General features: G+C 53.1%; 2 protein-coding genes across 7 annotated transcripts; both read left to right on the forward strand.

Moving 5' to 3' along the window:
* Positions 1-7: 7 nt before the first annotated feature.
* E2F4 (E2F transcription factor 4) lies at positions 8-14,634 on the forward strand. Of its 2 annotated transcripts, XM_072873253.1 has the most exons (10): positions 8-206; positions 1,980-2,089; positions 2,641-2,802; positions 3,328-3,371; positions 6,177-6,238; positions 6,597-6,882; positions 7,964-8,155; positions 9,344-9,391; positions 12,000-12,044; positions 12,386-14,629. In XM_072873253.1, exons 1-10 carry the CDS (start codon positions 60-62, stop codon positions 12,499-12,501), a joined length of 1,212 nt encoding a protein of 403 aa, XP_072729354.1. In that variant the 5' UTR covers positions 8-59; the 3' UTR covers positions 12,502-14,629. The 2 variants fall into 2 exon arrangements, with proteins under 2 accessions (XP_072729354.1, XP_072729353.1); XM_072873252.1 differs by lacking the exon at positions 9,344-9,391 and having other exon boundaries at positions 22-206; positions 12,386-14,634.
* A 112-nt stretch (positions 14,635-14,746) lies between these two features.
* On the forward strand, positions 14,747-24,264 carry ELMO3 (engulfment and cell motility 3). 5 transcript variants are annotated; one of them, XM_072873244.1, is made up of 20 exons: positions 14,770-15,073; positions 15,146-15,186; positions 15,306-15,378; positions 15,455-15,505; positions 15,971-16,140; positions 17,017-17,116; positions 17,221-17,372; positions 18,171-18,249; positions 18,915-18,965; positions 19,321-19,443; positions 19,622-19,753; positions 20,025-20,129; positions 20,624-20,732; positions 20,963-21,099; positions 21,195-21,358; positions 21,489-21,601; positions 21,858-21,962; positions 22,312-22,394; positions 22,657-22,737; positions 22,940-24,263. In XM_072873244.1, exons 1-20 carry the CDS (start codon positions 14,996-14,998, stop codon positions 23,150-23,152), a joined length of 2,160 nt encoding a protein of 719 aa, XP_072729345.1. In that variant the 5' UTR covers positions 14,770-14,995; the 3' UTR covers positions 23,153-24,263. The 5 variants fall into 5 exon arrangements, with proteins under 5 accessions (XP_072729347.1, XP_072729346.1, XP_072729345.1 ...); XM_072873246.1 differs by lacking the exon at positions 20,624-20,732 and having other exon boundaries at positions 14,747-15,073; positions 21,007-21,099; positions 22,940-24,264; XM_072873245.1 differs by lacking the exon at positions 15,455-15,505 and having other exon boundaries at positions 14,755-15,073; positions 22,940-24,264.
* Positions 24,265-25,001: the final 737 nt, after the last annotated feature.

Raw genomic sequence — 25,001 nt, forward strand, 5'->3', positions numbered from 1 at the left:
CGTGCCCCGCGGCCCGGAAGCGGAAGCGCGGCGGGGCCGGAGCCGGCGGCGGCGGGCAGATGGCGGAGTGCGGGCCGCAGCCCCCCGGGGGTGGGAGCGGGGCTGCGGGGGCGCCGAGCCGGCATGAGAAGAGCTTGGGGCTACTGACCACTAAGTTCGTGTCGCTGCTGCAGGAGGCCAAGGACGGCGTGCTCGACCTCAAGCTGGTGCGGGGGCTGCCGGCGGGTGGTGAGGGCCCGGGATGGGCTCTGCGGGAGCCCCCGCCGCGGCCCGGGGCCCTTCTGCGGGGGGAGCGGAGCTCCTGCAGGCCCGGTCCTCTGGGGGCTGAAGCCGGTTTTTGGGGGGGAGTCGGGACACGGCAGCGCCTGGTCCAGCAGGTGCAGGGAAAGTGGGGCCCCTGGGGGGCGCCGGGGGTGCGGCAGAGCTGCCAGCCCCGCTAAGGGTGTGCAGAGGGGGCTCTGCACCTGCCGCCCTAATGTTCCCTCCCGCTGCTTCCTTCCAATCGGTCTGTCCCAGCCACTCTGCTTTCCCCAGGAAGAGGAGGCAGTGGACCTTGCCTGACGTTGCAGGGGTTTGTGTGCTTCAGTCGGAACCCTGTTTGGCCGTCTTGTTCTCTTTCTGTGTTCTTGCCCCACACCAAGGTGCTACTTGATCACCGGCACCATAATGATCCAGCCCTATAAAGCCTCCAAGACCTATAGCAACGGAGAGACTGTTCCTCCCTACTGCGCTTTGCTCCCCTGACATACAGCAGGGAGTATGGTCAGATTCATCTCTGCCAAAGGTTGTCCCTGATGCGTTTAGGCTGTGAAGTGCCCTGTGAATGTGCCTTGCTTCTGCATTTTGAAGATCTTCACTTAGAGAAAGTAACTCTGTCTTTGTGGCTTGTATGGTACTTAAACCTGGGCCTTTTCTATAGGTGAAGTTCCTTTGCTGTGGTTTCTACAAATACCTCTTAATGTGGGTATGTGTGCGAGTGCGCTCTGACCCTTCACAGGCAGCAGGCAAGTGTCAGAAAGCACTGAAGATGCAAGGGCTGGAGGATTCTCCTGGCTGTAGGCTTCCATCCTCTCCTCTGCCAAATTGTCATCTCTTTGGATTTGGGCACTGTTTTCCTGCTTAAAATGCCCATTAAGTGGATTCGTATTTGTTAGCATGTAGCATGATTTAGATGGTTGTGCAGTGTAGGGTCTCCAAAGTCCTGGTCTGTTACTGGTAGGTGACAGGGAACCATCATTCCTGTGCTGACCCGCTCTGTATGCAGTGCCACTGATGTTGTTGGTCCTGGCTATGCTGGCACGCTGGTGCTGCGCCTGTTGAACTCTTGCTGGTGCTAGGTTGCCATGTGGTAGTAGAAACAGGCATATCGGTGCAGTCTGGTGTGTCCCGAAACCCGAGGCATTTGAGCAAGGCAGGGAAGTCCCAGGGGTGCTCAGGAGCTCCTCCCTTACAGCCATGCTTACCCTCCTCCTGGCATCATGCCTTTCAAACAGAGGAATCTGCCTCTTGAAATGGTGTCAATTCTCTATCAAGTGGCATCAGGTCAGATTTAGAAAAGAACTTTTGAATGTCGACTTTGCTAAACTCTTGTCTGTCGCACAGACAGCTCTCTGCATTCCTCTTCCCATCCCCATCATTTTTACCCTGGTGGAGTACTGAAATTTTAGGCTGCCAGACTAGTGTCTCCTAGGACTGCTTTGCTGCTGAGGAATGGTGATTTTTGGACCCACTGTGAGTGAGATGGCTGGAATTTGGTTTGTGCTTGGTGGGGAGGTTGCTGGGCAAGAAAAGGAACGAAGGGGCAGTGGCTTCTCATGGTCATAATGACATTGAGAACACGGCTTTGTAATTTGAGGCGCTGGGACAAGAGAGGTATGAGATGGCGAGCAGAGTGCTTGGCCAGGAATTAATCTGACAGGCAGGAAGGAGTGAAACATGACTGAGAGTTTGGAGTTAAGCATCTAACCTTTTTTTTGCAGGCTGCGGACACCTTGGCTGTGCGACAGAAGCGACGGATCTATGATATCACGAATGTCCTGGAAGGCATCGGGTTGATAGAGAAGAAATCCAAGAACAGTATCCAGTGGAAGTGAGTGACAGAGAAGCTCTAAATCATTCACAGGTCCCTTCTAGTCCCAGGTCCTGTTGTATGGGTGCCTTTTTCTTCTTCAGGCAAGCAGGGCTTCGTGAGGCTGTTGTCTCAGTGACACTGTGGTTAAAATGCCCTGCTCAGAGCAAGGTTCCTCGGTGGTCTGTGCATGCTTGTACTTCCCCCAGCTGGGCTATGCTAATGGTAGTAGTGAGGAAAGCTGAAGTAAGTATGTCATGTCTCTTTTACAGCGGAGCTGTTATTTTGGTACAAACTAAGTATTTGCAGCGCCTTGGGCTAGAAAAGATGCCTGTCATGGTACTGGAGATGGGGAAGAGCCCTTCCAGTCTGTGGCATGTAGGCAGATGTGCCAAACATTGCTGTGCTGGAAGGTGGGGATGTAGAGTGGGTGCAGATGAGGCTTTCCAGGCAATCTGGCCTTGACATATGATGAGGTGGCAGTAAGGGAGGTGGCAACCTCTCTGAGAGGTTGGGGCTGGTCTGGGTGCTTCAAGAGGCTGATGCATGTGACTCCTTTTTACTTTACGCAGAGGGGTAGGTCCTGGCTGCAACACACGTGAAATAGCTCACAAACTTATTGAGCTGAAGGCAGACATAGAGGACCTGGAGCAGCGGGAACAGGAGCTGGAGCAGCAGAAGATGTGGGTTCAGCAGAGCATCAAAAACGTTACAGAAGACGTGCAGAACAGTCGATATCCTTTGTGTGAACTGATTACTCTGTCTCTGTGTTCACTTGCTGGGCTGGAAAGCAGAGACCTGAGGGCCGAGTTGGTGCTGCCCTGCTCAGGGCAGAGGGGTCGTGGTGACCTGTTGTTGCTGGAGGATCTGCGCTGAAAGGGTCAAGAGGCAGTGCCTGCCTTTGAAATTAGGGTAACTCTGTCCAGCCTGGGAACCAGCTTTCTCTGTGGTGCATGGTTTCTCATCTGGCTTTTTGAAGTAAAAACACTGTAATGTTTACCATGAGGAGAAAAGTGCTTCTGTCTGAGCCGCAGGTGCTGCTTTTTTGAGTGCAGAGCTGCTCTTGTGGCTTGCCTATCTTAGGATGTCAGCTCTGACAAGTATGTAGATTGCAGACCTCGTCTGCAGACCACTTCAGAGTGTGGCATGGAGAGCCTTCTGGGAATGACTTTTTTTGTGCTCAGGAAGGAAACGCCAGGTGCCCTTTGAGTTCTCTGTCTGCACAGGAAGCTGCAGCCTTTCTCCTTAACCGTGGAAACATTAGCGTATGTGACACATGAAGATATCTGCAAGTGCTTCACAGGTGAGGAAATGGTGCTCCATCGTAAAGATGTAATGCTGAAGTCCTATCAGTCTGTCCCAGCTGCTCTCCTTTCTCCAGGAAAGAGGAGGCAGTGGACCATGGGCTGCCCAACAGCATTGAGTTAAATGTAGTGCAAGCTCCGACGCCATCCTGGGTTTGTGTACCACTGAGTTGTAGCTTTTTTGTCACCATCAGAGGGGGCAGGTGGTTTCTTTTACTTGTGTTTAAAGGAACATAGCTGCTATTCCTAAGGAAGTCTTTTTGCTGGGTGTCACTATGTGGGTGTATGTGTGTTATGTTAGAAGCTTTTGAGGGCTTGGGGAGGCAACGTTCTAATAATAGGAAGCAAATTTTATTGCATGGTAGAAATCTGGGTATAAGCAGGAGAGTAGTATAAAAAGTGGTCCCTCAGCTACATCATGCCCTCCACCAACAAGAATGCAAGGAGGAGGTAGTGAAGAGCAGGACAGAAGGGAATATGCTGCTTGCTGTGACCTCACTCCCTTGTGTACTGCCTTCGTAAAGCTGTGAGGTGCCTGTATAAAAAGTGATATGTTCTCTCTCTGTGGGGCAAAAGTGAAGAAAACCCACAAGAGTCTCTGTTTCCTCTCTATTGCCAATTTTAATAATAGCTGTAGGGCAAAAAAAAAAAAAATTCCCCAGTGGCCAGTGTGCAGTACGGCACCCTGCAGTACATAAACTGTTCTCAGCTGTAGCAGTGTGGAGTTGCAGCTTCTTTCTGCTTCAGTGGACGCTTGACCTCTCCTGACCTCGTGCAACCTGCATCTGCTTGCTTGCAGCAGAGATTGAAGCTACTTATCCTGACCGCCCCCAGCCATGTGTAATCTCACCCTTGTCTGACTCTCTCCTCATCTCTTCCAAGCACCCTTCTCACCCTACACTTCATCAGCTCTTCTATTTTTCATCTTTGCCTTTGTGTGCTTTCCTTGTTCACCAGACTTTATACTGCTCGAGTTCCTGCCAGTAACTTATGCATCACCACCCCCTTTGCTTTACTGTTTCTTCTGATTTAAGCTAGCACTTTTGGGGGGCAGGGATCGTGTTTTCAGTTTGACAGTGCTTGGGGCCAGATAACTCACAACAGTCTGGAAGAGTTTACTGGAGACCAGCAGACAGCTTATTGCTTGGTTGATTGTTTTGCATTTTATTGCACCTGTTTTTGTAAACCAGTTTGCATCTGAAGTCAGACCTCACCAAAATGCACAGAGAAGATTAGATCTTACTGAAAGCAGATCTGAGTTCCTCGCAGAACAGAGGCTTGATCTACGTTTTTCCATTATCTGTTTAGTATGTGCCCAGTTTTACTGTATGAATATGCTTTACATAATTTTTTTTCCCTTCTCTGAAGTGTCTGAGCTTTGCAGAGGTTCTTTGCTGGACCTCTTGTGTTCTTGAACTGTGGTGTAGGCTGAATTTCAGCTCCTGGGGTTTTTTTTTCTGATTGACTGCTCTTGAATTTGCTTTCTCAAAGTGAGTTAAGGCTTGAAGATTTCCATGCTTGGACTCTTGTCAAATATGGATTCATTATTTGGATTAATTAAAAAAAAAAGTGAGAATGTGTTAGCTTTTAGTGACTGGGAAACATAGTTTTCCCGTCTGTTGCTGTGATGCGTTTTGCACTTGCAGAATCAAAAAGGAAGTGGAAACACACTGTACACTGTTTTGTAAAAGTATTTGGGATGTAGCTATCAATGAAGATAGAAACGCAGCGCCTGTATTGTTGAAGCTAACAGGTCTTAAAGCTTGACCTACTGTCTTTGAGCTTTATTATGCATTTTTAATGTCTTTTAACAATATTTTTAAGTGCAGATTTGTTAAAGGAATCCCATCTTATTGACAAATCCCGTGGTATTTTTAATCCCTGTGCCTTTTGCTGATCTGACCTTTATTTGCCTGCCTGAAATTAAATGATGTGCTCTTCTGCTGTCCACTTTCTCTCATTGCTCTGGAGATCTTCTGTGTTAATTATCAAGTGAAGCTTAATGCAGAATAGCAGTGAAGTGTGAATACTAACCACACCAAAGCTTAAAAATTCAAAGTGAAAGCTGCTAACTGCTCAGTCTGAATACGTCTAGTGTTCACAGCACTGGTATTTCTCTGTTCACGTTTCTCTAAACCTGGATATGGAATGGAAGCTGCTTGCCTGTGACTGTTGTGTTATTAGGGGCACAGGTCTTAAGGAGCTGCAGACCTTGAAAAGGAAAGATGCTGTCCGCCTGGCTCCCAGCCGTGCATGTGCTGGGCTCTGTGCAGGATCCAATACAACTAACAACAGGCAGCTCTCTTGCCAGTAGAGACTGGGGAGTGTTGGTTTCAGGTATCGGTACTCCAGCATGAGGCTGCCATGCTGTTGGCAGCCTGGCTTCTGAGCCTAGTTCGACACCACCTCTCCGCTGGCAGTGCAGCTCTCGGAGTTGCACGCTCTTTTGTTTATAATTCACATCTAAAAGCTTGTGATGACAGGATGAAGGATCCTTCCCTTAGGATTCAGATGTTCTTAAGTGAATTTAAGCCAGCCCTTCGGAGGGAAAGAAAGGTTAGTCCCGTTAAGGATGCTGCTAAAAAACTTTAGGGTTGCTTTGGGAGAAACTTCACAGGTTCTTTGTGCCCTGGGCACATTGGGAGCTGTACAATACGCTTAGCAGCTCAGGTGGGTGTAAATGGCAATCCTCCATGGAAGGGAGCACAGGAGATAGGGGGCTTTGAGGAGGGCCTCTTTGTCAGTGCTTAATTGTCATCAGAACAGTTTGTGCCCACTGAATGCTGACCAGTCTGTTTTCACAGGAGACACCCTCCTTGCAATTCGAGCCCCATCAGGCACACGTTTGGAGGTTCCCATCCCTGAGGTGAGTGATAAATGTGTGGGAAGAGAGTAGGAGTGTCTGTGTGTGTCTGTGTCGGGGTGGGGGTTGTTGCTAGATTGACCAGGCTGGGAGTTGGCAGTCAGGGGTTTGATGGAGTCGGAGGAACCGGCAACCCAAGGAAGGCTCCAGATATTAAGTAATTGCCAGGAAACTCTGTTGTTTGGAAGTACATGAGTAATTGTAGGAGCACCAGGGAAGAGGATAGTCCTGGGAGTCAGGGGAATTGTGTGTGCAACCGTGCTGAACTGTCTGGACAGCATGTCTTGCCTCTGGGAAATTCCTGTTCTGTTTGAAAAGGGCATTTAATGTATGGTTGCGTTTTGCTTTTGACTTTTCTCAGGGTCTAAATGGGCAGAAGAAATATCAGATCCATCTGAAGAGCACAAGTGGTCCCATTGATGTTCTTTTAGTAAACAAAGATGCTTGGAGCTCTCCTCCTGTTGTACTACCTGTCCCTCCCCCTGAAGACCTCATTCAGTGCCAGGCAGTTGCACCCTCGAAACCACAGATACCACCGCTCGCCCACTTCCAGGAGGCATCCGTTCCCAGCAGCACCCAGCCCTCTACACCAACACCTACCAGCACTCAGGACCATAGCCCTCTTGCGCAGAAAGCTGCACGCACAGGTGAGAGGGAGGTTACAGGAGGCAGAAATGGGATGGTGACCGACAAAGGAGAGTACGTTCCTTGGCCTGGCTGGGGCTGGCACTGCTGGTCGTGAGCATTGTCAGCTCCTGGCAAAGGGGGCACCTCTGCCTTTGCTGCAGTGAGCCTTTTCTTTTGTCTTGATTAGTGGGACAGGCTGTGTTAATGGAAATAAGACACTTGACTTGAGGGGGTAGTGCCAGCCTGTAGGAGCAGTGGTGGGGGAGAGACTGTTCATGCAGATACATTGATTAGCAGAAGTTTGTAAAAGGGTCTTTTCGAGTCTCAAGTTCAAGTTTCAGTTTGAAAAAAAACTGTCAAAAATACTGGATTAGGTTGGTTGTGGCTTTGTCCAGCCCAATTTTGAAAGCCTCCAGCAGTGGAGATCCCTGTCTTCCTTGGTGAGCTCTTCCAGGCCTGCAGCACCTTCTCAGTGAATTCCTTTTTCCTGATGTCTGGATCGTTTGAGCTGCATCTCACGCCTGTTGTGCATGTTACATTGTTTGGCACCACTGCGAAGTTCTTCATTTTTGTAACTGCCTTTCAGGTAGCTGCAAGCTGCTGTTAGATTGCCCTTAGACTTCTCTTTGCCTGACTGAACAAGCCCAGCTCCCTCTATTCCTCCTTGTAGGCCGTGTGCCCTAGACCCCTGGGCAACTTGGTAGCCCTCAGCTGGATCTTTTCCACATCTTTCTTGAATTGGAGCGTGGCCAAAGCTGGACACGGTATTCCAAGTGCAGCCTCAGCCCCAAGCAGGAGGATAGTAACTTCCCCGAATGTGCTGGCCACACTTCTCCTGGTGTAGCTTACTACCTGGCTTGTGTTAACTGCTGTGAGAGCATGTTCTTGGCTTATGTGCAGCCTGACACCACCAAGACTGCTCTCCAGCAGAGCTGCAGCAGGACCTGGGAGTTTTTACTGTGTGAAAGCAAGAAGCCTTCTTCCTACGCAGCTGTCTGTGCTTGGCCAGCATTGCCAGTGAGGGTTGAGTCTGTGCTGCAGCTGCTTGCTTTGGGGCTGGTGGGAGGTGACATTCCTGTGTGTGTCTGTGGCTCTTTCCAGAATGTGGTGTCTCAGCGGCAGAGTCCAAAAGCAGCGGCGACTTTGACCCCCTCAGCAATGCATCTGCATCAGCCGGCCAGCCAGCCGGGTTAGATACCCAGCCGCTACAGTCCTCTGCCTCGCTGGACAGCAGCTCCGTCCTACCCAGCCCCTCTACCTCCTTTGAGCCGATCAAGCCCGATCCCACAGGAAGTGAGTATGCACCCTCGTTTCATGTGTTGCTCCAAAAGCATGCTACTTGGAGCGGCGGAAAGGCTGCTGGCCCTGGAGGAAGGAGCTGAACTCCATTCTGCCTTTGCTGTCAGCCAGGCTCTGCAAGGGATGAGTAGGCATTTCCCTGTGAGGGTGCTGGGGAACCTGGTGAGAAGGTGACTGTGTCACATCTAGTGTCCTGATGCTTTCTGTGACACCAGTACTAGAAAATCTGCAAGGGACACTCGCATGACACACATCTCTGCTGTTATAGGTAGGATTATTCCCTTTCAGTCCCTTCTGTAGTGCTAGGTCCAATTTTTGAGATGTGTGAAGCTATAGAATTTCCAGCTGTCATTGAGAGCACCTTTGTAACTCGTGGGGAGTTTTCCTTTATTAGGAGAGCTCTTGTCTCTGTTTTCCTCCTTTGCTCAGGAATATCTTTAGTGATCTTGTGGTCTTAATGATGTCACAGCGTATATTTGGGGAGCTCCTTGATGTCCTTGGTGAGGTGAAATGGGCTTTAAAAAAGGAACATTAGAGCTTTATGCCAAGAAATGACAGGCTGGCCCAAGGAGAGAAAAGCACCCTCTGGATAAGAAACACTGCTTTAATGTTTTGAAGCCTACATTCACTGCAGAAACACTCTAGGTTAGAGAGTTATGGTTAGAAGAGGAAATCTTGCTCAAATGTAGCTCATGCAGTGCTTTCTTCACACTGCTGCTGCTAGTGTGTCTGAGAGATGCGTGAACTGTCTGTCTTTATCTTGGAGTAGCCTTGATTGTGGAATTAGGCCTTTGGTGTGCGTATAGCTTACCATATCCCAGTAGGCCTGTGCTGACTCTAAAGGCGTGTCCTCATCCTACACAAGATAAATCGAGGTGGTGTATGGAAGCTGACACCCTGTGAGGCTTACATACAGGCAATTACTCTAGAGCTGCTGACTGTGGTAACATGTTCATGTCCCAGCGCTCCTACAGATCTATTTTAAAGTAGTCAAGCTTAAGTATTTTATTGCTTATCATTTCAGCAGAAGTATGTGACATGGGGTGTGGGAGCAGAATTTCTGGATGGCATAGGATGATTTGGGTGTGTAAGGAGTACAGTAGGACAGTAGGTGATTATGCTGTAAAGCATTTCAGACTCTTCATGTAATGATGCAAACCATTTGGTTTGTTATATTTGCAGTACTGGAACTTCCCAAAGAGCTGTCAGAGATGTTTGATCCAACGAGAGGTATGTTTACTCCCTGACCATGGCTTTGTTCTGTGCCTGTCTACCCACAGAAGTGGGACAGTTTGTTTTATTCACTCCCTTTTGGATTATTTTGGGGATTTGGTTTTGTAAGGTGCTTGTGGTCATTGGTGGCTGCTGGCTCTCTACTTTTAGTTAGGCATTCTTAAAATTACCGGTTTCTGTAGGTATTTTTCTGTCTTCATGTTGCTAGCAACCTCTGTTAAGAGTTTGCCCTACAGCGTGTAGATGAGGGCTTTCCCTTCCCCATGCCAACGCTAATCTGTGCTCTGGCTTCCCATGCTCCTTCTCCAGCTTTTCTGCACACAAAAAAAATCCCTGTTAGTCTTGTTTCAGCTGTAGCCTGCCCGAGGCTAATCCAAGCAAATAATCTAGGGAGATAGTCTTCTCTCTTCAAAATATCCCTCTGTGGTTTTGGTGGTGCTAGTAATTTTGGAGCAGTAGGAGAGGGGATGCTGTCAGTTGTGTTAGGAGTTCTGCCTCTGCCCAAGGAATGTCTGGGTGTTGCTGCCTAATGGTAGGACAGACTCCAGGCTAAGGGCAGGAGAGGTGAAGGAATTTGGTCTAACATAAGCCTAAACTGGGAAGCTCTTTTTATCTGCACATTTATTTCCCTTCAATGCTAGCGTAATACTTTCTAGCCCTGCAGCTAGGCAGAGCCAAGTACACACAAGCGCTTTTGTGGTGGTGACAGGATATGTACAACAGTCCCTAGTTCTGTGCTCTAGCAGGTGCTTTGTGAAAGTGCTGTCTTTGTGTAAAAACCCCACAGTCCCAAATGCACATGCTCAACCATCTGCTCTGTGTGCTAGGAGCCCTGGGCTCCACAGTTGGCCTGGAGAACACCTTTCCTCCTTGCTCAGCACCTGCTGCTGTAAACAGTGGATAAAGTCTTGGTAATGACTGAATGTATCTTGAAGAGTAAATTTGACTTCGCAATGTGAAACATAAACTGCTGCAAGGCCCCAGCCCGTGTAGAAGATCTAGCTTAACCCAAACTAACTATACTATGGGACTATGTGGACACTATTGAAAAGGAGATGTTTGCTGTCTATGGTAACGTGTGGTATTTTATGGACTATTCTGCCCAGTTTGGAGGGGGAAGTTAGAGACACAGGAGTGAAGGACAAAACAGTCAACAGCTACAGAGGCAAAGCTCAGGACTGGAAAAAAAGCAACACTACAGAGCCTGGAGAAATGGGCCTTGCAGCGTGCTCCATGCAGCCTCTTTCATCCCTGTGTGATCCCAGTAACGTTGCCCTGGCACTAGCTGCTGCTTTAAGGCTATGCAGTTTAAGGTGCAGGAGCCTGGAGTTCTTCCTTAGTGTTTTGTATTGGAATTACTTTTTCTGCATGGTTTTCTCTCTCTTTTAAATGGGTGCTTAATAACTCCTTGCTTTAAACTCATATCCTGGAAAAAAACGGAATTTCAACACACACATATACACACCCTGCTATATTAGCAGCTCTGATCTAAGAATGCAGGTTCTGTATTTAATTGCTATTTATTGAAGCTGGTATAGTCCTGTATAGTCACTTGGTGTTGAAGTACTCTCATCTCATGGCACTGAATTAGACAGGTTCCTGTCCTCTAGGAAATAGCCTGCTGTGAATAAGTGTCTTGAAAATGGGCTCATCTGAGTTTCTTTCGTGAAAGCCTATTTCAAGTGTGGGTAATATCTCATCAACCCAGTTAGATTGAGTTAGATATTCACTATCTTAACTTGGTAAAGTGAGAGGTATTCAGAAAGTTGTTTTCAAACGCTCAGCTTCTTAAAGAAAAGAGATTGACTTGCATGTGTTTTGTCTGGGTGGTTGTCTGTCTACCCTTTAAGTGCCTCGTGAACCTACTAGCCGAGAGTAACAATGCTGGAGGAAGGAATGACATTTCAGAGATTTTTTTTTTTTACAGTTTGTGTGGGTAGGGGAGAGCAGAGTTAATGGCCCATTCAGGAAGGATATGTAGTGGCTCAGATGTTTGTTCTGTTTGGCAGTGGGCAGCCAGCGAATCTGCCAGGGCATATGGCTGGATTAGCCACAGCACAGCTGTGGGGCAAGGGGAGCAAATTAGGGGAACAAAGGACAAAAATCTGGAGGGAACTGGAGGTTCATTAGTTCTACTGCTCCTAGAACAGCTCATTTGGCTTTTAATTTTCATCCCTTTAGCAAATTGTAAAACCAATTCGTAATTGAGGACTGTGAATATGTCAGGCTTTACCAGGTCAGTTTCTGGTGCATGTTGAAGAGTTTCCTTTGGAGGAGTTTGGGGCACCAGCTAGCATGCCAGTGCAGGGGTAAGGCACAGCCCATCATACAAAGGAGACTGGCGTATGGTTGAGCTAAAGCAGGCAGAAACCTCCTGGGAAATTTTTTGATGTAGCTTGACGCAGATTGTCTGACACAGATTTCCCTTTGCCCATGGCAGGAGGCCCAAGCCTCCTTTTGCCAATGCCTGCTGCATACACTGTGCCTTAGCCAGAGAAGGATAACAAGGGTGAGGGCCAGAAGGGGCTAGGAAGGGTGGGATACTGCACAGGAGCAGACCAGGAAAGTAGAGTGTGTTGCTTAACCATGCTTGTCTCTTCCCCAGAATGTATGAACTCTGAGCTGCTGGAAGAGCTGATGTCATCTGAAGGTGAGTCTTTGAGTCTTCCCCTCATGTGACCTTTCCAGAGGAGGTAGATGGTCTTGTGTGACTTTACCCAGCTGACAGTCTTGTGACTGCAGGCTTGCCCTCATCTTTTCTGGGCTCTGGACACAGACTCCATTCTCACTGTCCTGCCAGTCCCTGAGAGAGGTGTGAGGACCAGGAGAGCCCGTCTCTTCCATACTGCAAGGCTGATTTGAAGCAAGCTCAAAGACTGTTACTGTGAGGTGGCCTCCTCATGGCTCTGCAGCTCAGTGCCCACTGGCAGCTCTTAGCTAGGTGTGGGAGTGCTGAGTTTTGTAACCAACCATGGGCTTCTCTTTCCCCAGTGTTTGCTCCTTTGCTCCGCCTCTCCCCTCCACCTGGAGATCACGACTACATCTATAACCTGGATGAGAGCGAAGGCGTCTGTGACCTCTTTGACGTGCCTGTCCTCAACCTCTGACTTCTCAGTGCGGCTGTGAGCCTCGCAAACACAGACCATTTTGTAACTCTTTGGAAAGTGTCTACTTTTGGATTCCTTTTGTGCTAGAGCTCGATGAGTGAGCAATTCAGAGATGCTCTCATATGGACTCAGAACCAAGAGATGTGGACTTGCAGGCTGGGAGCCTCCTCGTAGCTTCTTCCTCTTCCTCTGTTGCACGTGCAACTCGCCCCACTGCATCTCTCTCTCTCCACTGGATCCTGGGCCTCACTTGAAAGGGTCTGTGTTTTGAGTGTTCCCAGTTCACCTATAGAGTTTGCCCATGTGCCTCTCCGAGCTTCCTCAAATCTGCATGCCTTGGTTTTTCCTGCACTCCTAGAGGCACTTTGCACCTACTAGGTACCAGCTGCTACAAGGAGCCCTAACACCGTGGTCAGTTCACAAGCCCGGAGGTAGTTAGCTTGATTTTTCAATGTGAGCGGTTCAGATTGGGGTGGTATATTTCTGAATGACAACGAGGAAAAAAAAACATGGCACCAAAGTGTCCATTTCTTCCAGTGACTCCAGACCAAGCTAGTATGTTTTACAAGAAAAAGCACTTTTTTTAGCCAGCTGTGCCTCCTAGTGGGACTGAGGAGTTGAGCATTCCTAGTAGGACCCAGGAGCTGAGTCTTTCCCTCCTTGTGCATCAGCAGGAATGCTGGTTCTGCATTCACCAGTCTGCTGATGCATGAGCCCAGGGGCTCCAGCTCCTTGTACAGCAGCTGTGCTGTTTCTACAGGGCTAAAGAATAGGTGCCAGTATGGTTTTTTAAAATTTTTATTTGTTTTTGCCTGAATGAAGAGATGTTTGAAAGGATAAGACTGCTCCAGCTGGTGCCTGTAAGGTACTCCAGGTACATCAGAGCCTGCTCATATTTGCAAGTAGCTGTCTTCTCCAACCATTGCACTTGAGCCTTCAACTGCCTAAAAGGCGACCAAGCAGTAACAATTCAGTAGTACTTTGCCGTGACAAGTTACGTAGGTGTTGTCAAAATAGTGCTCCCCCCCCTTTTTCTCTCAGCATCTGCTCAGGATCAGGCTTTCTGTATATTTGAATTTGCTCCTCTAGTGTCCGTACCCACGCTCCCAATTCCTGATCCTGTGGCAGGTCACTACCTAGCGTGACGCTTTCTCTGCATCATTTTTGCGCAAGATTTTCTTCATCGCTTTGTAATGGAAGGTCTGCTGTTAGGTTTGTTGTGATGATCAGGTGGTAGCAGTCTTGGACCCCGTGCATTTTCGTTGGAGTAGAACGCCCTGATGGATTTGTGTTGTATTTTGCAAGCCCCAACTTTGGTTTTTGGTCAGATTCTGTATATGAGTGTCTTCAGTTTTGCACATCTTCCTGCCGACGCAGTGGTAGCAGCTGTCCTGCCTTTCCTGCTCCACAAACTGCCGAAGAGAGGGCCAGGCCAGGAGCATGCTGGCCATTGCAGAGACGTAGCTTGCAGCCATCCATGTAACCAGCTGATGTTTAACTTCTCCGCTTAGCTGCTCACCGCCTGTGAACCACACAACCAGCTGGAGCACCAGCAGTAGGGGATATAAGGTCTTAAATTCTTGGAGCCCGCAGAGGTGAGAAGAGTATACACTTGGGACCTGCGTCCCTGAGGTGGCTCCTCAGGCCATCCTGCTCTGTGTGGGACTCCTCCAGAAGAGCTGTTCCTCTCTGCAGCCCCGAAGCACTGGCGTCCTCTTTGAGAAGAGTGAAGAATTCAGGAGGAACAACGGGAGGCTCTCTAGTTTGGCAGTGGGCAGCTGCTGCTGGCGAGACAGCTGTGGCATGGGACCCTGCTGGGGGGTGAACTTCCAGCCTGCATGCAGCCAGTCCCTGAATCTTCCCTCCTTCGCATGGAACCTGACCAAACACCCTCGGTCCTGCGTGCGCGTTAGCTAGGCTCCGTGGCTTTGGTGTAGCTCGAGCTCTCTGTGTACTGCCTGGCCCTCGCCCTCCTTCCAAGTGTTTGTGTTTCCCACCAGTTAGACAACCTTTGGAAAAGGATACTTAGAGAAAAATTTACAGTTGCAAATGAACTTTTGATTCATATATAAAGATTATTTTTATACTTTTTTTGCAAGGAAGGAAAATTGCCTGTAATATTTGTACAGTGTTCTCTGACGTGAATAAACAAAAAACTTTCCAGAGTTTCCCACTCTGCCCGGGCCTGCACCTCCGCTCTGCCGAAAAGCGGGGTGCCGGCCGTCCCCTTCATCCACTGGTAGGGCCGGGCCCTTTTCCGGCGGGAGGCCCCGTCCTCGCCGCGGAGGTGGGTCCCGCCGAACCCGCGTCAGCTCAGGTGAGGGGGCCGGGCCTGCTCGGGGCTGCGTCCGGCACCGCCATTGAGACCGGTGGCGGCAGGGCCTCGGGGCTGGCGGCAGGGGCCCTGCGGGAGGCGGTGGCAGCGGCGACCCGGAACTGAGGCGCGGCGGGGCGGGGAGCCGTGCTGAGAGGTGACGGTGCCGCCGCAGGAGCCATGCCGCCGCCCAAGGACGTGGTGAAGATTGCCATCCAGATGGTGGGAGCCATCCCGCAGCTCATCGAGCTCCAGCAGGTACCGCCCGACACCACCCAAACCCCCCCCCGGACCCCTGACCCCAGCTCATGGCCGCCCTCTGTCTTGCAGACCAAGCCCCTCGCCTCGGTGCTCAAGGACGTCTGCGACGCGTGAGTACCGCACCCGCCGCCCACCACCGGGTCGTGACAGCCCGCGATCGGGCTGCCGCTGGCCCGGCGGCGACCGGCACTAGCCCCACGGCGCTGTGACCGGCCGCCCGTCGCTGCAGGTGGAGCCTGCCCAACGCCGAGCGCTATGCCCTGCAGTATGCGGACGGGCGGCAGACCTACATCACCGAGTCGGTGAGATGCCCCCCGACCTCTCCCTGGCTCCGCCAGCACAGTGCTCGCCAGCTCACCGGTTCCTTTCTCCTTACAGAACCGTGGGGAGATTAAGAACGGGAGCATTTTACGGCTGACCACCTCCCCGGTACATCCCTCTGTCCCCCCGTCTCCTCCTCCGCCGTGTGTTCTGGTGGAATGTCCCCCTGTGATGGGGCAATGCGGTGCTCCAAACCCTCTGCCGCTGCCTCACTCGGCGACTTCTGGCTCATGATGGCTCCTCTCGGTGCCTCAGACCCATCAGACCTGTCTCAACCTTCATTCTCCCTCGGCAGAGCTTGGGGGAGTTTGAAGAGAAACTAAATCATCTTGAGATGCTTTGGACGCATGGGCCAACTCATCAAGCGTTCTTAGTGTCGTGCCAGCTTGACCTCCTTCCTCAGCTCCTCCTGGTCTCTGCTCTGGTGGCTCTGTCTCTCTCTCCAGCTCCTCACTAGGGCTGCTCTAGCCTGACCCTTCTTACAAAACTTGTGCTTAAGCTCTTCCAACCTTCTCCAAGCTTCTTGCTGTCTTCTGTTGAGCCCCTTTGGCTTAATTCTTTCCTTCCTGGTAGGACCAAGAAGCAGAGAGGTTGTACAGCGGGATCCAGAGCAACAACTCGGATGTGAAGACGGACTCGCTGAAGAAGCTTGCGAGCCTCTCCCAAGATGTTACCTTTGCTCAGGAGTTCATCAACAGGAATGGCTTGAAACAGATCTTCTGTATTGTGGAAGAAGGGAACGAGTGAGTATCCGGAGAGGACTTTCCTTGCAGTTCTTGACTTTTCTTCTCCCTTGCTAATGCTGTATGAGCTCCAAGCTGGGTGTTGGAATGGACTCAGTTCATGTTCCTGGCTTGTTGATCCCTGTGCTGTGGCACAAAGGGCAGCACTGGCAGTAGGGTGCTTGGCTCTGCAGGCTCCTTACCTGCAGGTATGTGGCTGTGTCCCCACACACTGGCAGCCGAGGAAAGGTCCCCAGGGGTCTGTGATCCTGACTCCTCGTGTATGTGCCCAGACATTACTCTCCTGTCCCTTTGCTGGCTGGGTCATCTGCAGCCCCATGGGTTTTGCTGCCAGGAAACCTCCTGTGATGATCGTAGCCTCTGCTGCTGCTCATTCCTGCCACTCTGAATAACCCCTCTGCCATGAGGTTTTAGCTGCGAGAGGTCTGCAGACAGCTCAAGAAAATGCTGGTTGCCAAACTAGTGCCTGCCTGACTCTTTCAGGATGTGGTGGTGCATATCCTCTGAGCTCCTATCTCACAGAGGATGTGGAGCCCAAAACTAGGCAGCGCAGTGCGTTATTTCCTTGGAAGTAGGGGGAGGGATTTGCAGTGGCTTGGCTTTCCCGAGGGCTTGTCTGCAGCGATCTTTGTACTGTGGTAATGCAGCTTTCCAGAAACTGTTGAACTTCCCCTGCCTCGGCTTTCTGGGATGACTAAGTGAGAGTCTGATTTCTTACACAACAGTCTCTCTTTCCTTTCTTCTCCTGCTCGCTGCTCTCTGCTTCTCTAGTTATTTCTAATGTACCCACCAACATGCAACTGTACTCCTGCCTTATGGTGATGACTGGGCGGTATCTGGACCCACCTCACTGCGTTTGCTCATCTGTTCCTCCAGTACAGGGGAGATGCTAGCTCACACCCTGAAGGCCTTCATGGAGCTGATGGAGCATGATTTTGTTTCCTGGGAGACTCTTAGTGCAGCTTTCATCAAGAAGGTAAGCGCCTCCTGCGGGTTCCACAGCCTGTGCCCTTGGGATTCCTTGTTGCCCTTGTCACTCAGGCTCAGCCTGCCATCGACGGATGGTTTTGTGTCTTGTAGATAGTGAGTTACGTCAATATGAACGCGGTGGATGCATCTGTCCAGCAGCTCTCTTTGTCTATCTTGGAGAACATGGTACCCGCCAGTCGCCTCCTCTTTGAGCTAGTCAAAAAAGAAGTGACATTGGATCGTCTTCTCACCCACCTGCAGGTGTAAGTGAAGAGGCCAGGGCACCGTTCACCCCCATCTCAAAGCCGGTGGGGATGAGGCGATGGAGGGGATAAGGCGATGGAGGGGATTTCTCCGGGTGTTGCTGATTATCTCTGGCACAACGTTGTATTGTTCCTTCCTAAGCAACTTGTGGGTGGGCAGCCTGTCCTGTCCTCGCTGCTGGGGGAGGGATGGACTGTCCTGGAAACCGTCCCGTTTCCAGGTCAGATTCCTTCATTCATGGCCTGTTTCGTTCAGATATTTCAGTTCTTTAGCTGACCTGCTGTTTTTCTGGTGTTGGATCTTCCTTCCCTTTCCCTGGTGTATTTAGGAGCAGTAGTATATTCCCTGCAACTTGGGGTAGTGGTGCTGTACTGAACAAACAGCGTTTTTTAAGTCCCTTAGCTAAGGCAGGTTCTTTGTTCCCACATCTGTGTCATACCTCTGCATCTCTTCAGTTTGGAGGTTTTTCTTTCTAGAAAATGGAGAGGCTTGTGCCCAGGGCTCCGGCCAGACAGGAGTCTGCTCACCCTGGGTTTTCCTGCGTCTCCAAAATGCTGCACCCATGGGTGTGTGCAGAGCGATATCTGATCCATCCGTAGGTGCTCCAGTCACAGCTGTGGGAACCACCTCACTCCCAGTCCCGCTGTCAGCAGCTTCTCACTCATGGCTCTGGCCTCTCTGGGTCCCCCAGCTCCGTGCAGCAGGGTCCAGCAGTGAACTGGGGAGAGGACTCTGCCTTGGGGAGGGCAAGACCATCCTCAGATCTGGTGACTCTCGTTGTCATCCTCCTTCTGCAGGACAAACACCCAGCTGCAGCTGAAGGCAATGGCCCTGCTCATTGCACTGCTTCTGGCTGCAACCGACGCTGAGCGGCGGGTAAGGGGCTGCTCTCTGCCCGCAGGCAGTAGGCAGGACTGGGTGATGGTAGGGTGGTGGACATTACAACTCCAAGCAGCACAGTGCCCCTGTCACAGAGGCACTCTGCCAAGAGGTGTCTGCTGTCTTACACCCCTTGGAGCAGTTTTGCGGGGATGCAAGATCTCAGATGACAGGATAAGTATCACGGCTGGTGGTGGCACAGTGACCGTGATGGCCTAGACCCAGCGCCTGGCACATGTGGGCCACTGCGGCTGGGCACCCCTGTGATGGCGTCTTGGGGAGCTGGGTCCTCCGCTCTAGTGTTTGTGTTCTCTGGGATGGTGGGGCTGTGAGGGGTGCCCGGAAATGTTTCAAGTCAGTGTCCTCACTCTGCCTCTACTCCTTGACTGACACAACCTCTTCTGGCAGCCTAGTGGGGCAAGATCTGTTTGAGCCCCATTAGGGTGGGCTAGTCCTGGCTGCCAGGGCAGTGGAAGCTGGGTGTGGGTCTCCTACTCACAAGTTTCACTCCTGAGACTGCCGGTTCCTTTCTGTCCCCACCCTGCCTGTGGCCCAAAGCCAGGCATAGCAGGGAAGCAGGTCTGCAGAGGGAACACCAGCTTTTTTTGGGAAATGGTGGTGTGCTAAGCTGGGGAATGTGTCACAGCCTCTTCCCTTCCTAGGACATGATGGACTACCTGAGGGAGAAGAACATCAGGCAGTTTATCCACAAGGTGAGGAGCTAGGGTCATGCAAGGGTCTGCTCTGTGCTTTATCCTCTGTCCTTCCTCCCCAGCCCCTGTCCCCTCAGCCCCTGCCTTTGGTGACCATGCCTGGCTGGGTTGCCTGTGTGCCATGCACCCCTTCCTTGATGCCTCCTGTGGCTGCTGGTGCCCACGTGCCCAGGATTGCACCCTGGCTGCCTGCAGTTCAGCGCACCCAGCTCTCACCCAACCCCAAGGGGAGCTGCCCACTTCCTAACGCCCCTTCGAGCAGCAGGACCTGCTGGGCTTTGGCTGTTTTGCCCTGGGCTTGGAGGAACCAGGAGCAGCAGTCTGGGGGAACCTTCTCACTCGTGGTCTCCTGTAGAACATCATCCACAGCTCTGAGCCACTGGGGGACGAGATGGCCCATTACCTGTACGTGCTGCAGTCCGTCAGCCTCAACCTGTGTGAGCGCCGCATGAGAACATCCATGGATCCCTACTCACAGGTCTGGGAATGCTCTTCTCGTGAGTCTGGCCCTGCTCTCTTCCACCTGTGGAAGTAAAGGCGGGTGAAGGTTCGCCTTTAGGTGAACCCAGCACATTTGATTTCATTGTCGGTTTGTCCTGGGAGAACCTGCTTGTGTGGGACTCACCAGCATCCCCTCCTCTCTGCTCTCCCTCCAGGAACAGCGAGAGCTCCTCCAGTCTCTGCGCCAAACTGCCTTTGAGTCGGAGAGCGAGGCGCCTGCCAGCAGCTTCAGCACCGAGCGCAGGCGATCCCTGTGTGCCAAGGAGTTCCGCAAGCTGGGCTTCATGGTGCGTCCCCCTGCATCCCCTCTCCAGCCCCATGCTGGCTGTACGACCTGGCCTCAGTGGCACCTTCTGATGGCTCCTCTAAGCCTGATGTCCCTGTTGATCCTGATGGGCCACCAGGCAGTACCTCCCTTCTTGTTCCTTGGCACCGCTAAACAGTGAGTGCTGTGGAGCTGCCGGGACTCAAAAGGCAAACCCCATGGCTGCATCAGGACTCTGCTGCTCGGAGAAGAAAGCAGCAGTTGCTAAATTGCATCCTTTTGTGTCCTCCTAGAACAACAGCAACCCAGCGGAGGACCTCCGCCGTGCCCCCCCAGGACTCCTTGCCCTCGACAACATGGTGTATTTCTCCAAGCACACCCCCAATGCGTACAGCAGGGTGCGTGCACTCTCCCAGAGAACTCCCTGGCGGAGCTGTGCTGGTAGATCTCCACCTTCTTTTCCTTTCCCTGTGACTTGTCCTTGGCCAAACCCAGGCAAGGTTGTCCCTTTTGGGCAAGTATCCTACTGTTGCCCTGTTTCAGATGGAGCCAAGTACTCCCTGTGAGTAGGAGCAGCCATTTGAGGCCGGTGGCACTGAAAGGTCCCCATAATTTTTACTGTTTTGCACACAGCTTGGTTTCCAGGCCTTGTTCACGTCTGAGCAAACTGGGACAATTTGGGCAAAACCAGCCAGTGGCTGCAGAGCATTAACCCTGCTCCCACCTGCTGTGCCTGTGATCAGCTCCAGCGCTGCCACAGGGGAAGGAGGAGGCCGGGGCTGCTTTTTGGGGAGAGAAAATTACTTCTCTTAGGGATGGCTCAACTCAGGGGGACAGCTTGCCCTCTGAGTCCATGGCCCGCATAACGCAAGGCAACGACCCTCTCCTCCAGTTTGTCCTCGAGAACAGCAGCCGGGAAGACAAACACGAATGCCCCTTTGCTCGAAGCAGCATCCAGCTCACCCTGATCCTCTGCGAGATCCTGCATGTTGGAGAGCCATGTATGTGTGTGCCCCAGCTTGTCCTTCTCCCTGCCCTGCTGCCTGCTGGCTGGCATGAGTTGGGGACAAGCTGTCAGGGCAGGGGGCTGCGTATGTGGGGCCACCAGGCTCTGGTGTGGCCGACAGCAGGGGAAGGGGAGCTAGGGCTGGGAAATATCCAGGTTCTCCTGGACACTGAAATCCCCGGGAAAAACCAGGAGTTCTGGCATCATCTGTCCTTCTCACCACAGGCTCGGAGACGGCTCAGGCCTTTTACCCTATGTTCTTCGGGCAGGATCATTTCTTTGAGGAGCTCTTCTGCATCTGCATCCAGCTGGTGAACAAGACCTGGAAGGAGATGCGCGCTACCCTGGAGGATTTTGACAAGGTGCGAGGGGAGCTGGGGCCATGGGCTGTGCACAAATTCAGGGGCTCTGTCTGGGGAGTGTCACCAGACGGGGTGTAACATCATGGGCCCTGCAGGTGCTGCAGGTGGTGCGGGAGCAGATCACCAGGACCCTGTCCCTCAAGCCCACCTCCCTGGAGCTATTCAAGACCCGAGTGAATGCGCTGAACTACAGCGAGATCCTGAAGCTGCGGCAGACAGAGCGGCTGCACCAGGAGGAGACACTGGCTGTACCCGTGCTGTGAGTGGGCTGTGGGCAGGGAGCTGGAGCTGCGATGGGGGGCTGTGGGTTGGGACACCGTGGGGCTGGGGGAGGTCAGCGAGCACCTGCTGAAGTGGCCGTGCTCCTCTTCTGCTGGCTCTTGCCCCAGGGAGTTGCGTGAGAGGCTGAAGCCAGAGCTCCTGGAGCTGATCCGACAGCAGCGCATGCTGCACCTCTGCGAGGGCACCCTCTTCCGCAAGATCAGCAGCCGCCGCAGGCAGGGTGAGTGCCAGCCCTCTGCTCCTGGGCAGGGGTGCCAGGAGGGGGGCAGAGGCTTGTCCCCATGTCCCCTGCCACTAGGGAAGTCACAATTAACCTGCGGGGAGTAGCGTGCCTGGTTTCCTGGACAGCTGGCGTGGGCTAACCCACGGAGTGGGACCAAGTGGGGTGTGCTGATGAGGGGGCAGCTCCGTCCACCTGGGGGAGGGAACCTCAGCAGGGGGAGGCTGAGCATTTCCTGACAGCCCTTCTGCTGCAGACAAGCTCTGGTACTGCCGTCTGTCACCCAACCACAAGGTGCTGCACTACGGGGACGTGGAGGAGGGGGTGCACTCTCCCCCCATCGAGAGCCTGCCAGAGAAAAGTAGGTGATGGGGAGAAAGAGAAGGTGGGAAGAAGGGAGGGGAGCCCTCTGCCCACCCCAGCTGTGACATGCTGGGGATGCCTTAAGGTGTGGTCTGTAAGGGGCAGCCTCTGCCTGGCTGCCGCACGCCTGGCCCAGTGCCTGCTGGTACTGTGGGACTGGGAGCTGTGGGAGTTCAGGCTGGGGCGGGCTGGCTCTCCAAAGGGTGCTGCAGAGCGGCTTGAGCCCCCCCGCCCTCCCTGTGTTGCGGATGGCTGTGAGCCCCCACGCCTGGGCTGTGCTGGGCTCTGAGTGCCGGGGACCTGAGGGAGAGGAGAGCAGGTGCTCACAGCTCTTCTGCTTGCCCCAGTTCCTGTGGCGGACATGAAGATGCTGCTTGTGGGGAAGGAGTGTCCACACACAAAGGAGAAAAGCTCTGGGAAGCAGAACAAGGTCAGCACCTCCCACCCCATCTTGCGCAGGGGGCCCAGCATGCTCCCCTCCCCACCTGCTGATGGTTTTTGGTGGTGGGTGGATGGTGGCAGGTTGGGTGGTTCATGGACGGTGGCAGGTTTTTGATGTGGCTTGAGACTGGAGACCTTTTGGGTCTTCTGGGGCGCAGAGGAGGAGGCTGGGAGGCAGCTCCTGCTCTGAACCCCGCCAGGGCTGGAAAGAGTCCAGCTGAGAAGGCGGCTACCCTGTGCTGTCCCCGCAGGACGTCCTGGAGCTGGCCTTCTCCATCGTGTACGACATGGAGGAATACTGCCTCAACTTCATTGCCCCCACCCGGTACGAGGTGAGCTCCAAGGGCCTGCTGGGGAGGCATGCTGCGGCCAGATGTCCTTGCCAAGGGACAGCAGGCAGGGAAGGGAGTCGTGTGTGCTCCTCACAGCCCATCCTCCTGGACTTGCCTGGGGTGGGAGCCCCAGGGCGGGGAGAAGTGGGCTCTACGGCTGCCCAGGGGTGGTGCCAGAGATGCCCATGCTCTGCTTCCCCAGTTCTGCCTCTGGACGGATGGGCTGAACGTGCTCCTGGGCAAGGAGATGACGAGCGAGCGAACGCAGACGGACCTCGATGTCCTGCTGTCCATGGAGCTCAAGCTGCGGCTCCTGGACCTGGAGAACATCAGCATCCCCGACACCCCCCCTCCCATTCCAAAGCCCCCCAGCAACTTAAACTTCTGCTACGACTTCCACCATGCAGAGCAGTGAGTTCCTCCCTGTGCCCCGTCCCCCTGCTATGCGCCCCAAAATCAAACCCCTTCCTCCAGGCTCTGTCCTCCATCTCCTGCCCAAAGGGACAAGCCCAGGTGCTGGCTGGGGGCTTGGGCGTGCGCTGCCTGCACCTTGCCTGTCCCGGGGCGAACTGCCCACCTTTCCCTGCCTGCATCCTGCCCTCCTGCGAGAGCATGGGGCTGAGCCACCGTGCATCAGGCTCCTGGTTGAGGGCAGTGACCCATCTGCTTTGCCCCCCTGCCACAGGCAGGTGAGACAAAATACTTTCCAGATGGCCAAACCCTTCTGTGGTGGCGCTGACCCCCCCGCACTGCAGCCGCCTGGGCAGAGGGCAAGGATGCAGGCAGGAATAAGGGTGCTGGCAGGAATAAGGGTACAGGCAGCCCTGGGACAGCTGGAGCCAGGGCAGCACTACAAAGGTACAAATCTGCACTGCCTGGCTCTCCCCGTCAGTGTAGGGGATCCTTTCTGGCCAAGAAAGGGGTTAGAAAAAGGGTAAGACACCCTTTCCGCTCAGTGTGGCGGGCAGATGGCATCTCCAGAGCACAATGTGCCTGCCCAGCCAGGCCCATGCCGCACTGAAACGTTTTTCTGCTGAACCCTGTGTGCTCCCTCTCCTGGAAGGGGGGTGTTTAGGGTACAAGCCCCCTCTCCCAGCACCATTTCAGCTGGGTAGGGGCTCACTGCCACTGTGCCTGGTGTGAGGAGGAGACCCCAGTCTGCCCTTGCTGCCCAGCATTGTGGCACTCATGCCAATCCTGGTGCCTTGCCCTGCCCTGGGCGGATACTTGCACACTTCAGCCATGCTGCTGCACTACTGCACCACGACAAGCTACCTCCTCCCTGGCCCCCACAGCTCCCACCGCAGTGCCCCACACCTCCTTGTGCCTACATCTTCTCCATCGTGTATAGCCTGTGACTGCAGCTGCAGGTCACTGGGGCTCCGACCGTGCCTCTGCCTCCCACATATTGGGACAATAAACACTTGTGGAGAACTCGGGGCCATGTCCTTTCCAAAGGTTTGGGGAAGGGGTCAGGCTGACTGCGGGCAAAAAGGGGCTAAAGCAGGCAAGACTGGGACTGTACTGCAGCACTGCGGAAGCTGTGGCACAGAGCATGAAGAAGCCTGGAGGATGGCCGGCAGGAAGGTTTTGTTCCTACTGCTGAGTGGAGGAGCAGGCAAGGGGTCAAGTCACCTCCAAGGAAGGTAGCTGTGGAGCTACAGCTAAGGCTGTTTCCAGCCTAGGAAGGCTTAGGAGCACTGAAGGTGGTCCTGGTAACAAGTTGGACAGGCTCAGCTCCTGCAAGTGGGCCAGTGCCTCTTGGGCTTGAAGCTTGGAGAGCAGCGTCCTGGATATAAAGGAGCTGTTGTAAGGAAAGATGAGGTTGGTGAAGGTGGTCTCTGTGAGGCTGCTGCCCTGCAGGGCTAGGCTCTGCAGCCCCAGCTCTTGTCCCATGCACCAGACCACCTCCTAGGAGTCAGCAGAGCTATGGGGGGAGTTGAGAGCAATGTGGCTCAGCTTCAGGTCAAGCTCTTGATGGCTGTGCAGGACTCTTACACTACTGGGGTGCAGTAGGTCACCTCCTAAGAGCCAAGGGAATGCAGCAGGCACAAGCGGGCAAAGGGACTATACCGGCGGGACAGAGAAGGGCTGAGATGGGAAGGGCCGGCACCCCAAACCCTTGGGCTGCACAGTAGGGCCAGGGGAAAGGCCTCAGGGTCCCTTAGGGCTGGGAACCGCAGAACCACCCCGGGGAGGCCTGCGGAGAGCGGGAGCGCCGGGCAGGCCCGGCCCGGCCCCCATCCCTTCCCCTCCCCTCCCCG

The sequence above is a fragment of the Ciconia boyciana genome, chromosome 9 (assembly GCF_034638445.1).
Source record: "Ciconia boyciana chromosome 9, ASM3463844v1, whole genome shotgun sequence".
In the NCBI taxonomy this organism is placed as follows: Eukaryota; Metazoa; Chordata; class Aves; order Ciconiiformes; family Ciconiidae; genus Ciconia; species Ciconia boyciana.

Coding starts and splice junctions, on each gene's coding strand:
- E2F4 (XM_072873253.1), top strand. CDS start 60: ATGGCGGAGTGCGGGCCGCAGCCCCCCGGGGGTGGGAGCGGGGCTGCG. Junction 6,239..6,596: donor TGGAGGTTCCCATCCCTGAG/GTGAGTGATAAA, acceptor GACTTTTCTCAG/GGTCTAAATGGGCAGAAGAA. Junction 8,156..9,343: donor CAAGCCCGATCCCACAGGAA/GTGAGTATGCAC, acceptor TTATATTTGCAG/TACTGGAACTTCCCAAAGAG.
- ELMO3 (XM_072873244.1), top strand. CDS start 14,996: ATGCCGCCGCCCAAGGACGTGGTGAAGATTGCCATCCAGATGGTGGGA. Junction 15,074..15,145: donor AGCTCATCGAGCTCCAGCAG/GTACCGCCCGAC, acceptor TCTGTCTTGCAG/ACCAAGCCCCTCGCCTCGGT. Junction 21,100..21,194: donor CCCTGGAGGATTTTGACAAG/GTGCGAGGGGAG, acceptor TGGGCCCTGCAG/GTGCTGCAGGTGGTGCGGGA.